Raw genomic sequence first — 15,788 nt, forward strand, 5'->3', positions numbered from 1 at the left:
CATTAAAAGCATGGTGTTTTTATTAAGAAATATTAACAGAAGTCAAAAGCTGTTTCAACCAAACGTTCACTAAATGACAGAACAGTCACACAATCATCCTGCGATACAGATGCTGTATGTGCTTTACAATCCTTGCAGCAAAACCACTTCTGGAGTCTATCGGCTTATAAAACATGACATGAAGAGATACTCATCTTGTACTGCTTGGTCAAGAAATGAAACTTTGATTTGAGCAGCATTTGGTTTCCTCCATAGCGCTGCAAAAACCATGACGAAAGCATCAGTGGATTTCTGGTGTCCCAGTAATAACTTATTACACAAATTCTGTACATAATTACAGCATGTCATATATATATGCAATGAACACAACAGAAGAAAGCAAGCCGTCTTAGAAATGCTCTATACAGTGCTGGCCAATGCAGTGTACAGTGCATCTGAAAAAAACATTAGCTATCATCACGCTTTGACACAGTAATGCTAGGAAAATGAAAAGCCCTCACCTGCAGTGGTCATTGTTTATTTCCTGAAGTAACTGTCACACCTGTTTGGTATGTTTTAAAGGATGCATGGAAAATGCTACTTTCTTTTCAACCGGTATAATGTAGGAGACTGAAAATGTCACCTTCATACATTCATCTGCAGGAGTAGATGATCTAGTAATGAACATGAATATCAGTATATAAAATGAAAAGCTGAAAGGACAATGCAGAAATGCTTTTTCACACTGGGACTCGGTTACCTGAATAAGACTCTTCATCTGTTGACTCTTTTTACCCTGATTCCTGTCCTGCTCAGTCTAGAAGCTCACAGAATGAATGAATCAGGCATATGAACGTGTTTAAAGTTAATGTTGAGAATGAATGAACTTATGAATTTGAGGAGCATTAAATCCACACACACACACACACACACCTTCAGCAATGCTCTCCAGCAGGCAGACACTCACTTCATTATTGCCGTTTGGTCTCCGGATAAAATATCATAGATGTGTGTGATGTTAAAACCAATTAGTTTGTGCATTTTGTACAGCTACATCATTGGCGACAGTGATGGCAAGACTTTAAATGCATTTACATGTGTTCTTGAATTGACTGTACAGTGGTACAACACTGGTCCTCCTCACACACAGAGAACAATCAACACACGTGTGTCATACAGTGCGGTATGTTCTTGATCAACTCATAGTTATGTCACATGAGAAAACGGTAGGCCTGAGCAATCAATCAATGCATTGAGATTCACGGATAATTTCTTTAATTCTCGTAATGCATCAGGATTCAGTTCTGGAATCAATTCTGAGCTTAGTTTCTAACTGCAGATGGCGCACTAGGCCCAAAATATATTCAGCGGCAGACCCACACATGTATCAGGACACAAACCAGACCACTAGGGCTGTCTTCCAGTGCACTTTTAGGGTGTACTGACACTAGGCTGTCCGAACTGTGCCCGGGCTCGTTTGACAAGTGTAAGTGCCCAGACGTAATTCAGTTGGCAGGCCCTGGCCTGGTTGGAAAACTGTGCCAAAGCGCAGTTCTGTTGGACTTTGTTGCGGTACGCTTGTAGTGTGAGTGCAAAGCTCACCTGAGCCTGAAACTAAAGAACACGGTTCAAGGCAACTACCTAGTGTGAGTACACCCTTGGAAATGCACTGCCAACTTCCCCTGCCTTGTACCCTCAGGGGAATCTCCAACGCCATTTTGAAGTGTGTTCCAGTTCATCAAGGTCCAATCCCAATTCTATTTTGAAACCCTACCCCTTGGCCCTTGAAATAGAGTGTGAAGGGGAAGGGCTTCAAAATTTAGCCCTAAGAAATCGGACACCACTACAACACCTGCACCCTCATCATACGTCATCGCAATCTCATACTTTATATGAGATCGATGATCATGACTGCTGTAAAATGAGGTGCCGGATCAGATTACAGAGGTTCTGGATCCAGTGTGTTCTGGTACAAATTAAGCCCTGCCCCTACCCCTTCAGGTGAACACACAAAATGAGGAGTAAGGGGAAGGGCTAAGGGGTAGAATTGGGATTGGGCCCAAGTGAACGAGGGAAGCTTACTCTGATATGCACTCAATCCCTCGATTTTTGCAAAGGGAGTGCGTCGGCTTCATATGTCCACTCCAGCACCTATGCATCCCAATTGCAATTGTTACGTCACAACAGTGTGATTCCCAAGTGTTCAAGGGATTAGTGCATTGCATATAAACCCATTCAGATGTTCAGCCAGTATTAGACACTTGCGTAATGATCAATGATGTACATCCGAGGTGCATGAGACGGAGGGACGTTAGTGAAGTGCATTAAAATATGAACTGGAATGCAACCTAGATCCAGGCCTCCGAGTGGGAGAGTCTTCCTCCGCTAGTAGGTTGGATTACGGCTAGAAGTGTTATAGCTATGGCTACTGAAAATGTGCACATACATATAGCATCATCATTTCATTACTGTAAGGGGGAGGTTTAGGGTTGATTCCAACATCTGATTGCGCTCTAGGCTAGTTTTCAAAAGCAGGTGGCACATTAAGCTAGTATTTAACAGCAGACTGCAATCTAGGCTAGTGTTTAACAGCAGACGGCGCTCTAGGCTAGTGTTTAACAGCAGACGGTGATCTAGGCTACTGTTTAACAGCAGACGGTGATCTAGGCTACTGTTTAACAGCAGACGGTGATCTAGGCTACTGTTTAACAGCAGACGGTGATCTAGGCTACTGTTTAACAGCAGACGGTGATCTAGGCTACTGTTTAACAGCAGACGGCGCTCTAGGCTAGTGTTTAACAATAGACGGTGCTCTAGGCTAGTGTTTAACAACAGATGGCGCTCTAGGCTAGTGTTTAATGGCAGATGGCATTCTAGGCTGACAGCAGATGGTGCTCTAGGCTAGTGTTTAACAGCAGATGGTGCTCTAGGCTAGTGTTTAACAGCAGATGGCGCTCTAGACTAGTGTTTAACAGCAGATGGCATTCTAGGCTAGTGTTTAATGACAGACAGCGCTCTAGGCTAGTTTTTTAAGGGCAGATAGGACTCTAGGCTAGTGTTTAAAAACAGACGGCGCTCTAGGCTAGTGTTTAATGGCAGACAGCCCTCTAGGCTAACAGCAGATGGTGCTCTAGGCTAGTGTTTAACAGGAGACAACGCTCTAGACTAGTGTTTAACAGGAGATGGCACTCTGGACTAGTGTTTAACAGCAGATGGTGCTGTAGGCTAGTGTTTAACAGCAGACAACGCTCTAGGCTAGTGTTTAACAACAGATGGTGCTGTAGACTAGTGTTTAACAGCAGACGGCGCTCTAGACTAGTGTTTAACAGCAGATGGCGCTCTAGACTAGTGTTTAACAGCAGACAACGCTCTAGGCTAGGGTTTAATGGCAGACAGTGCTCCAGGCTAACAGCAGACGGCGCTCTAGGCTGGTTTTTAACAGCAGACGGCGCTCTAGGCTAGTGTTTAACAGCAGACGGCGCTCTAGGCTGGTTTTTAACAGCAGACGGCGCTCTAGGCTAGTGTTTAACAGCAGATGGCGCTCTAGGCTAGTGTTTAAGAGCAGACGGCGCTCTAGGCTAGTGTTTAACAGCAGACGACGCTCTAGGCTAGTGTTTATTGGCAGACGGCGCTCTAGGCTATTGTTTAAGGGCAGACAGCTCTCCAGGCTAACAGCAGATGGCGCTCTAGGCTAGTGTTTAACAGCAGATGGCGCTCTAGGCTAGTGTTTAACAGCAGATGTCGCTCTAGGCTAGTGTTTATTGGCAGACGGCGCTCTAGGCTAGTGTTTAAGGGCAGACGGCACTCTAGACTTAATTTTAACTGCACTCAAATGCTCACAAATACCAGGACAAAAGTACCTACACCTCGACTTTTGTCATAAGATTTATGTAAACAACTCACGATGAACTCACTTGTAAATGAAACCCTTAATATTGATAATTTTAGGTTTTAAGTGGTATGTGTACGGAATTAGAGGCAAGCAGAGATAAGCTGTTTGTAAAGCATTCAGCACCATCTGCTGGTGAAAACGAAGCTTAAAATTGATTCAACAGAGAATCTCCATGCATTTATAAAATCTCCTAATCAATGCAGAATAATTTCCTGATTCACAATGCATCGATTCAGTGTCCCAACCCCAGATAAACAGGAGATGAAATCGAGTTGTTTGGCCTGACCACTGAATCAGAGTTTTATTTCCAAGGCATTCTGTCAGTCTGATATAAAAAATAAACTGCATAGCTCCATCAAGGACTCTTCGTGTTTCTGGAGGAAGAAAAGCGACTGTCCACACTCTCCCCCACCGCGAACGCTTCCTCTGTAAATGTGCATCTGCAGATTCCTCAAGTTCCGCAGTCTCACATGTTGTAGGCCACATATATGGGGTCGAGCTGGTCCGCGAGGAAGCCGTCCCGCAGGTGCATGCGCTGTTTCTCCCCTCTGGAGTTGATGGGAATGACTCCGGGGTCCACCACCACCACCACCCCCACGATCAGGTAGTGCTCCTCCAGAACCACATTGGTCACCAGTGCTACGAGATCCAGAGCCTCCTGCTCCGAGCCCTCCAGCTCCACAACCACCACCAGCAGATTCGTCCAGGTGAACACGGCACTGCGGAGACCACACAACATGCAGGACATCAGGGGAAACACACTATATGTATTTAATTATACAGCTGAAGTCAAAATAATGCTCCCCTTCAGTGAGATTTTAACAGAGAGATTATTTCAACAGTTTTAGTTGTTTGCAGTGTGTGTAGTCGACAGAGAAGATCAGAAAGTGCAGGAGAGCATGTCTCACCACTCGGCGATGCTCTTGTGTGAGCGGATCACAGAAGTCTCGATGTCTATGGGATGGTAGCGCATTCCCCGCAGCTCCAGAGTCTCGTCCAGAGCTCCAACCACATACAGCGCATCATGACGCTCTACAACAACACACAAAAACAGCACTGCGTGGTGTAAATCTGATATCAACACACAATTAACCCTTTCCCCGCCAGTTTATAATTAGCAAGTCATTATTAGCTTTTTTGATGATTTTCACCATTCATGGAATATTTTCTTCTGGGAATATATCATTTATCAAAACAAAGAACCAAACCTCTGCATTTAAACAACAACAACAACAACACAACATTGTTCTGTCCTGCTTTACCTGCACATTTAATTTGATTTAATAAAAAAATAAACCAAAGTAGGGCATTTTCAAGATTGTATACATATATTAGATAAGATCCAAAAGTGTTCAGCTGTGTACCTCTTGATTTTTACAAGCCATCTCGTTGTGTACGTTATTTTTCATTTGTATTGCATATAATGATTTGGATTAAGCACTTTACTATTAAAAGCAAACATCTTCATGAGCATCCTTCAATATTATCCACAACCTATTCATTTTTTTTCATCTATATCACTTCGGCTAAGACCTTTTTAATCTTAGGTTTTAGGATTAGGATTTTTTTAGTAGGACGACAGCAGTGTGTCAGAGTCAGTGGTGGTTTCCATAATCCTGGACCAGGCCGTATCCTGAGAAGCTACTGTGGTGGTCATGGAGGAGTGGAGAACATGAGACTGATTCTTGTGATGCTCCAGGGACAGACGAGTCTTCGCTGAGGCCAGCTTCCAGCCTCCGCCACTGAGACTGCAGCTCTGCACAAGACGTTTGGCCAGCGGAGAAATTAAAATGGTCGTGCCCAACTGAGCCTGGTTTCTCTCAAGGTTTTTTTTTCTTCACTTCCGCCTTTAGTGAAGTTTTTTTTCCCTCTCCGCTGTCGCCACTGGCTTGCATGGTTCAGGATCTGTAGAGCTGCGCATCGTTGGATTTGCTCTTCAGTATTTGGACTCTCAGTAGTGATTATTAAACCACACTGAACTGAGCTCAACTGAACTGAACTTAAACACTACAAACTGAACTACACTGTTCCTATTTACTGTGACCTTTTATGTGAAGCTGCTTTGACACAATCTACATTGTAAAAGCGCTATACAAATAAAGGGGAATTGAATTGAATTGAATTGGTGCTCTTTCTGACTTTCAGTATTGTTCCACTGGGTCCCCTCAAGGTTGTTGCCTCTCACCTCTTCTGTTCATCATGTATACTGATGATTGTCAGAGTATGTACGAGAACTGTCATATCATAAAATATGCTGATGATTGGGTGATTGTGAGTGATTGTGTATAAATAAAACGAAAGACATGGTGATAGATTACAGGAAGGCCTCTCCTAACCCCAGTGTACAAAATATTAAAGGCTTGGACATTGAAATTGTGGACACACATAAATATCTAGGGGTCGTTATTGACAATATGTTGACATTTCAACCCAACACCCAGATTGTCTATAAAGAAGTACAACAGAGACTGTTTTTTCTGAGGAAACAGATGGTTTCAGGTTTGTATCTCTATGATGAGTCCAGGGGGAGGGAGATGCACCTACAATATGATGTATTGTATGTTGTGTTGTATTATTTTATTAATGTGTACATGTAACTTCGCCTGTGTTACGGCACCATGCTGCAATTTTAGTTTCCCTAAACTGGATAATAAAGTTGAGTCTGAGTCTTATTCATCAGGGGTCGCCACAGCGGAATGAACCGCCAAGTATTCCACCATATGTTTTACACAGCGGATGCCCTTCCAGCTGCAACCCAGTACTGGGAAACACACTCATTCACACACACACTCATACAGTGCAGCCAATGTAGTTCATCAATTCCCCTATAGCACATGTGTTTGGACTGTGGGGGAAACCGGAGCACCCGGAGGAAACCCACACCAACACGGGGAGAACATGCAAACTCCATACAGAAACACCAACTGACCCAGCTCGGGCTCGAACCAGAGACCTTCTTGCTGTGAGGCCACCAATTATAACTAAATAGTCAAATATTAGTTTAAACCAAAGTGCACTGCACAGGTCACGTTGAGTCACAACTATCAAACAGGGCGCAGTCCTAGGTAGTGTTAGTGTTTTACATCTGGTGTGTGCAGAACAGTACAGTACCTCCGCTGGCATCTGTGAGTTCAGTGCGGCGTAAGAAGCCCAGATATCCGGTGCGAGCCCAGACCGTCTGCGTGTCCCCGAAACTCAGTCTGGTGTTGAAATGATCCGCATGCAGCGCCTCCTCGCCATACACCGTATAATACCCAGTGGCATTATGGGGACTGCTCACCCAGACCTGTGTTACAATAAAGAACATGAACTCAATATCACTGATAACACACTGCAACATATGCTTTACTTACATACGCTGTAGAAAACACCTGTTAATGAACAGTTTATAGTGTGTTTTGTGCTGCAGTTTATTACAATACAGCACTACACACTATTACACACGTGCAGAAACACACTGTTTTTAATTCAGAGTGAAAGCATGTCTGAAAATCTCTGCACACACACTATAATAATAATAATTCTACAGAACCAGAAGCGCTAGACTGTTGCATAATAAAAGCTCTGCTGCTTTCGTATTTCCGTTTTCCTTCTTTCAGTTTTACTCTGCTTCATGCCACCATGATAATACGTGTTGAAGACTTTACTCATCATCTCTGCAGGAGGAGGAGGATAAAAACTACAACTCCCATCATTCCACACTCACGAGTCATCAAAGTACACCTGTGTTTGTTGTGAACACATGTCCTCTAGTGGAGAAAATGACACACTGCGCCGTTACGTCTGAAGCTCACCTCTCCCAGATGAGAATCTCCTAGAGGTCCTTTCGTCTCTGTGTTAGCGATGATAACCTTCACCCCTGGCAGAATCTGTGTGTTGAGAATATAAGAAATAAAACACTAGATGTACAGTATTTGCTCATATTTATACTGTACTGACACTCCAAAGTTGATAAAACGCTTTCTGAAGTTTCTTCTGCTTTAAAGAGTTACTTTATTATATAGACCTTATTATTATATACCTATATACCTTATTATATTACCTTATTATTATATAGTGAAACTGTAAGACTTTCTGTGAAACATCATTAAAATGTAAAGTTTTCTATGATAAAATATATTCTCAACTGCTTTTAATTCCTGTGAGTTAAAGCTGTGTTTTCATTAGTTTGCTGAGGTAAAAACTGAGTTATTAGTTTATTAATGGTGAGAATTTAACTTAAAATATATATAATATATATATATATATATATATATATTCAGTTTAAGTCAGAATTATTCGCCCCCCTTGAATTTTTTTGTCTTTTTTAATTATTTCCCAAATGATGTTTAACAGAGCAAGGAAATTTTCATGGTATGTCTGATAATATTTTTTCTTATTTGTTTTATTTGGGCTAGAATAAAAGCAGTTATTAATTTTTTAAAACCCATTTTAAGGTCAATATTATTAGCCTCTTTAAGCTATATTTTGTTCTGATAGTCTACAAAACAAACTATCGTTATACAATGACTTGCCTAATTCTCCTAATCTGCCTAGTTACCCTAATTACCCTAGTGAAGCCTTTAAATGTGACTTTAAGCTGAATACTAGTGTCTTGAAGAATATCTAGTCTAATATTATGTGCTGTCATCATGACAAAGAGAAAAGAAATCAGTTATTAGAGATGAGTTATTAAAACTATAATGTTTAGAAATGTGTTGGAGAAATCTGCTCTGCTAAACAGGGGAAAAATGAACAGGGGGGCTAAAAACTCTGACTTATATATACAGTCTATTGACCTCACCTTCCCAGACTCCATCAGTGGCAGACTGTGTGGTGATCCTCTCTCCACTAATCGAACCCTGCACAATAAGAAGATTGAGACACATACAGTTACATTTTCCTATTCAAAACACTGAAATTGATCAAATTTGTTAAGATGAGATCATATGGACTGGTGTCCAGTCTTCATCTGGGGCCCGTTTCGATAATTCAATAAACTCCAGCTTTAAACCCTGAGTTTCCCTCATCTCAGAGTTAACACTCACTTACAGGAAGATTTCAGCCCAAATCAATAATGCACTCACTATTTACTCACCCTGAATTGGTTTAAAACCTTTATCAGATTCTTTCCTCTGTTAAACACTAAAGAAGATACTTTGAAGAATGCTGGAAACTGATAACCATTGACTTCCATAGTGATAAAAACAAATACAATTGAACTTAATGCAGGTCACAGGTTTCAGCATTCTTCAAAATATCTTTTTAACTGCTCAACAAAACTCATAAAGGCTTGAAACAAGTGAAGAGTGAGTGAGTGGTGACGGAATATTCAGTTGTGTGTGAACTGTCCCTTTAATCTGCTTTCTGAAGTGTGTATGAGGAGTGTGTGAGATGTACCTGTCGTGCCGCAGTGCCCGCATGTCCAGATATACAGTGGTGGGATCCGGACCCGCCGTGCCCTGAAACACACAACAACAGCAGACACATGGAGACGGTTGCTTCAGAAATGAAATGCAATAAAAGTAAAAAGATTCATTTTTATAGATACCACATTAGTGTAAGTGTGCGTTCACATGTGTGGTGTGATTCCAATTAACACTTAGGAAACCCACAGACGTGACAAAGAGCAGAAGAAACGTCCACAGGCAGTGTGGAGCTCAAAGATGAGGATGTTTTAGTTTATTTTTTATATTTAGTATATTGTGAATTGACTTATTCATTCATTCATTTCCTTTTCGGCTTAGTCCCTTTATTAATCAGGGGTCGCCACAGCAGAATGAACCGACAACTTATACAGCACATGTTTTACGCAGCGGACGCCCTTCCAGCTGCAACCCATCACTGGGAAACACACATACACTCTTGGACACACTCACACACTACGGCCAATCTCATACATTAGCAGATCTCCTCCATACGCACAGACAGAAGCAGTGGATTATACAGTAGATGTACAGTAAGTGCAGAGCCAAGGCGCATGTAAATCAGCCACGGCCATCACCAATAATAAAGAGCAAACGCTGATTTTAAAGCAAACAAACATTGTGCCAAATAAGTCACAGTCTCATTGGATCATCTAGCAAATAATATACTGATTTAAAGCACACCTATTATGCAAAGAGCGCATCTATAAGGGGTTTAAACCCAGCAGGGTGTGAATATATCCAGCCTCTAATGGTTAACATGTGTTAATTAATTGGCATCAAAGACTTGTAAAAAGGGGAATAATAGGTCCCCTTTAATGTTTAAAAATGTAATAATACTTAAAAAATGCAACTATAAAGATTAAAATATAGAAATGAACAATATTATGCAGAAGAGCTGACACAAATAAAGCATTTGCTAACAAATAAACTCAATGTACTAAACAGTCAGAGACAGTGGAAGCGAAGCGTTTCTCTGGTCTGTTTACTCTGGTCACTTCATGTGTTGTTGTTTTTTTCTGAATAGAAAGCATCTGAATTGTGAGCTGTTTTATTTACATTTGACCACATAAATGCATCTCCACTAAACAAACTTAAATGTAATCTTCAAATCTGACACTATACATGTATGTAAATTTAGGTAGGTTATGTCAACTGAAGCATCAGATACGCTGCATTTATTATGCATTTAATTATATTACCTCCTGAAGTGGTGTGAGCAATCAGATTTATATCTGTCTTCAATGTGTTTCGGACACATTCACACCTGTCAGTTTTAGATAGCTGACCAATCAGAAAATATGCATGAAGTGACCAGGAGTATACAACCCCTTTATATCATGCCCACACACACACACACACACACACACACACACACACACACTACCTGCTCCGCCAGCTTGCCCAGCCGGTTGGGCTGATGAGAGGCATGGACAAGCAGACAAACACAGGCCAACATTTAATACACAGCACAAACAAACACACGCAGTTACAGACAGGCATCCAGGACAGTCAAACACAAGAGCACGAAAAATCATTTGACATCAAAACAAAACAGATGAAGACCTGAGCACAACAACAGCAACGCTACACATCATTTCCACACCAAAACTGTTATATTGTGAAAATAAAACTGGATTGGTAAACCAGCAGTTCCTGTATTCTGTTTATTTTTGCTTTTGAAATGCATTATGGGATCTTAATCTTTTTTTACAATTAGTATAGTTGTTGTGTTACTATAGCAACTGTAGAATCACCACAACAGATCAATCACTAAAGTTGTTCTGTTACCATAGCAACTATAGAATCACCACAACAGATCAATTAGTATAGTTATTGTGTTACCATAGCAACTGTAGAATCACCACAACAGATCAATTAGTATAGTTATTGTGTTACCATAGCAACTGTAGAATCACCACAACAGATTAATTACTATAGTTATTGTTACCATAGCAACTGTAGAATCACCACAACAGATCAATTAGTATAGTTGTTGTGTTACCATAGCAACTATAGAATCACCACAACAGATCAATTAGTATAGTTGTTGTGTTACCATAGCAACTGTAGAATCACCACAACAGATCAATTAGTATAGTTGTTGTGTTACCATAGCAACTGTAGAATTGCCACAACAGATCAATTAGTGTAGTTGTTGTGTTACCATAGCAACTGTAGAATCACCACAACAGATCAATTAGTATAGTTGTTGTGTTACCATAGCAACTGTAGAATTGCCACAACAGATCAGTTAGTATAGTTGTTCTGTTACCATAGCAACTATAGAATCACCACAACAGATCAATTACTATAGTTGTTGTGTTACCATAGCAACTATAGAATCACCACAACAGATCAGTTAGTATAGTTGTTGTGTTTCCATAGCAATTGTAGAATCGCCGCAACAGATTAATTACTGTAGTTGTTGTGTTTCCGTAGCAACTGTAGAATCGCCGCAACAGATTAATTTACTGTAGTTGTTGTGTTACAATAGCAACTGTAGAATCTATGTTAATCTGTAAGTTGTAAAAAGTGACTTTTATTGTCACGTGTAATAGTGTGCAGTGCTATATTGTGTGTGTTGGTGTTGTATATTACGCTACAGAAACATTCTCTACTATTTCACACACTTATTTCTCTAGATATTATTTCTGATACTATTTCAAATGACTAAAATGTCAATAAAAGTCCCTTTGTTCAACTGTAGAGTTGAATTGTCATCATCAGAAGTGGACAGAGTTCATGTCTCTAACACGATGGACATATATTTTATTTCCTCAGGTGTGTTAGTGTCTCACCTGTAGACAGACGGCCACGTTGACCCTGCAGCCGAAGGTGGTGCTGACGGCGCGAGTGGACAAACCCAGATCCTTGAAGATCTTGGAGAAACTCTGAGTGAGTGTGATACGAGGACGCTCCTCCGCCACCACCATACAGGTCCTCACACATGACAGGTTCACGTTACGCAGCTGCAAACACACATACACATTTGCATAAATATATACACTGAAAAAGGGAGATTGGAGTAAGTGTGTGTGTGTGAGTGTGTGACTGACCCGCAGAGCTTCAGTTTGAGAGCCCAGGCCTTTGGTGCACATCTCCATCACTGAGTATGAGCAGAAGGTCACGCGCACTTTGTACTGGCTGACGGCCGACAACCACAGAGATGCATTCGTCTCCAGCTCCAGCGGAGGGACCAGGATAGACTGATGACCTGAGTACACACTGCACACACACACACACACATACACACACACACACACACACACACACACACACACACACACACACACACACACACGTTCACAAACCCAAAAGTTTCATTTACCCACACTCAAGTGGTTGTAAAGAGTTCAACCAAACTATCTTGAAGCACTCGAACTAATCTGTAGGGGTGGTTCTACAGTTGCTATGGTAAAACCACAACTACAGTAAATTGATTTGTTGCGGCGATTCTACAGTTGCTATGGTAACAACAACAACTATACTAATTGATCTGATTTGGTGATTCTATAGTTACTATGGTAACACAACAACTATACTAATTGATCTGTTGTGGTGATTCTACAGTTGCTATGGTAACACAACAACTACAGTAACTGATCTGTTGTGGTGATTCTACAGTTGCTATGGTAACACAACAACTACAATAACTGATCTATTGTGGTGATTCTACAGTTGCTATGGTAACACAACAACTATACTAATTGATCTGTTGTGGTGATTCTAAAGTTGCTATGGTAACACAACAACTACAGTAACTGATCTGTTGTGGTGATTCTACAGTTGCTATGGTAACACAATTACTACAGTAATAAACAAATGACCCAATGCTAACTATAGTGTATATTATACCACAATACACCACAGTTTACTGTAGTTAAAACTAAAGTATACTACAGTATTTATTACACTGTTCACTACAGTTAATACTTCAGTACGCTGGAGAATTCGTTAATGAAAATGGTGTCAATACTATAACATATATACAGTTTACTATAATGACTATAGTGTTTATTTAATTTTGGGATGTTTCCACTGTTGTACTATTTTCTATTACCTGCAGAGACACCAGAGAGCGAAGCCCAGGCCGCAGTACGGGTCGAGGCAGATGGCGATCTGTCGGGACGGGTACAGCTCACACTGCAGTTTAATGGAGCGACACAAGGCACTGGTGGCAGCGTGGGACATCTGTGATACACACAGCGCATTACTAAACACGCACACACACACACACACTGTATTGTGCCGAGGCTCTGGACGCACCTTCACCCCGGCGAGGATCCCTGTGGTGGACACACTGAAGTCTAGGTAGGCCAGCATCTCTGGACTCGGAGGCTTGTAGATCTGAGGAAGCCTCTTCCTCGGCAGATCATCTGAAACATAAGAGATACACTGCATTTGATATGGTTTACTCATTAGATTCATGCACTGCAAAGTTACTCAGAGTTTTTGTCTTGTTTCTAGTCCAAATGATCTAAAAACGCTTAACTCAAAAAGCATTTTCTAGACAAATGAACAATATAGTCCTGTTTTCAGAAATAATGAGTCAAAATGAGAAGAGTTTTTCTTTAAAACAAGCAGAATAATCGAATAATAGGATGAGTGAAATAATGTCAAAAGCAAAGACTAGTTTACTTTACTCCTCCCATAGGCAGATTACTTGTTTTAAAGGGCACCTATGGTAAAAAATCTACTTTTCAAGCTGTTTGGACAGCCATATGTGCATGTATGGTGTATAGAGCGTCATATTGGGGTGATATAAACACACCCAGTGCTTTTTTTTCAATTTAACAACATAAAAACGGTGGACCAATTGGAGCGGTTTTCAAACTTTATGTAGGAGAGCGGTCCCCCCGCCCACCAATATTGATTGACAGGCGCGTCATCATATCCTCAGTTTGTTGATTCACGTCCGCCATTTTCAGCGTGAGTCGAAGCGATATCACTAAAGGAACACGCTAGCTCTAGTTTTAGATGCAAGGCTCATTGGGCTCAACACAAGATCAATATTCTCCACATGATCGCTCTAATCGGAATTATTGGTTGTATCTTTAGGTAGGTTTGCAAACATGTGTACTTCTCATTGAGTCTACCTTATACTTCAGCCGTTTGCATTTCTCGCGATTCCAGAAGCTCCCTGTGATCTTAACTAGCATGTGTTTTAGCATTCTAAACATCGGTTTCTATCAGGGTACACTCAAGTCGACGGCTGGGCGCCGCGGACCGCTGCAGAAACCTGTTTAGAATTCAATAATGCGTGGCGCGACGATTCGGGACACTTCATGTTTCTGCCGCGCCACAGAGAGTGTCTGGTGTGCCTATCGCGGCTTCGAGCGGTGCATCCGGTGCCTCAGTCAAAGTTAATTCAGTGTGCGTGGTTATTAGTCTCGGTGTACAAGCTCGGCACTTGAAACTAGCACACAGTTGGCTGTAAAACTGTACAAAGACACAAATGATTTTGTACTCTCTGCTTGGTCTGTGTCAGAGTTGTACATGTACGACAGATTGCTGATCCTCTCACTCCTGCTCCTCTCCGTCTGCCTGTCAGACTGTTGCAAACACAGAGCGGGTGAGCTCATGGCCCCCGCCCCCTTGTTACGTTGGCGGGAAGCCGAAACTAATTTACATGTGAAGCAACACACCCCTAAATCAGCGAGCTGTGGACACGCCCCCAACATGACACTTTTTAACACATTATAATAAAACAATCTGAATTGTGTTTTAAACTGAAGCTAAACTGGCACACTCAGAAGAACCAGAATATTAATATTAAATCATAAAAAAGAGGTCAACTATGTTCCCTTTAAAGACAAAACTCCCTCAATTTTGGCTTATTATTTCTTAAAAACAGTAAAATATTTCTGCTTGTCTAGAAAAAGCTTCTTGATGAAACCATTTGCATGAAAACAACAACACAGAGATGTGTTAAAACCTTAAAACAGCATTAGAATTAGGAATTCATTGCAAATAAAAGGAAATAGATTTCTTTGATCACATGACTCAGTATTCCCTCAGTGTGTTTAACTGATTTAGTGCTTTTAGCTAAAAATGTTTCGTTTTTTGAAGATTGTTTTAGATAAATTGCACAAACTAATTTATTAGACTAAACTAACTTATTAGATTGAAACACAGAGAAGTCTTTAATGCACATCCACACATCTGGTGGTCTTTCTGTGTACTGTGCACCTAGTTTAACACTCAAACAACAGTGTAAATGATGTCTCTACCTGTGTCCAGTATCAACGGCCATGTTTTAATATCCACAGCCGCCGCCGCCTCTTTGGATTTCAGTAGTTTCATTATTGCTTGAGTGGTCAGAATACATACAGACTTACTGACCTGGATATATATATGAACACAACACAGAAGAGTTGGTTAGGGATCAAAACACACAGTGGTCACAAAACAAAAACGTGTTCGGACATTAGAGTCAGAATTAAAGTCATTTTGGTGTACAAGTGAACCCTCTTTATTAAAGAAACTACAAAAATACCTGTGAAAGCAAA

General features: G+C 41.0%; 1 protein-coding gene across 2 annotated transcripts in view; it reads right to left on the reverse strand.

Annotated features, from left to right (window-relative positions):
* Positions 1–2: 2 nt before the first annotated feature.
* Positions 3–15,788, reverse strand: part of dip2a (disco-interacting protein 2 homolog A) — a 131,712-nt gene continuing 115,926 nt past the window's right edge. For both annotated transcript variants that reach the window (XM_056464642.1, XM_056464641.1), the window contains 11 exons: positions 15,510–15,621; positions 13,546–13,655; positions 13,340–13,470; positions 12,336–12,504; positions 12,078–12,248; positions 9,251–9,312; positions 8,655–8,712; positions 7,666–7,740; positions 6,983–7,157; positions 4,780–4,903; positions 3–4,590 (listed from right to left, as the gene is read on the reverse strand). In XM_056464642.1, the coding sequence (XP_056320617.1) occupies positions 4,338–4,590; positions 4,780–4,903; positions 6,983–7,157; positions 7,666–7,740; positions 8,655–8,712; positions 9,251–9,312; positions 12,078–12,248; positions 12,336–12,504; positions 13,340–13,470; positions 13,546–13,655; positions 15,510–15,621 (1,440 nt within the window). In that variant the 3' untranslated portion in view covers positions 3–4,337. The remainder of the gene's footprint in view (positions 4,591–4,779; positions 4,904–6,982; positions 7,158–7,665; positions 7,741–8,654; positions 8,713–9,250; positions 9,313–12,077; positions 12,249–12,335; positions 12,505–13,339; positions 13,471–13,545; positions 13,656–15,509; positions 15,622–15,788) is intronic.

Source organism: Danio aesculapii, chromosome 9 (genome assembly GCF_903798145.1).
Source record: "Danio aesculapii chromosome 9, fDanAes4.1, whole genome shotgun sequence".
Taxonomy (NCBI): Eukaryota; Metazoa; Chordata; class Actinopteri; order Cypriniformes; family Danionidae; genus Danio; species Danio aesculapii.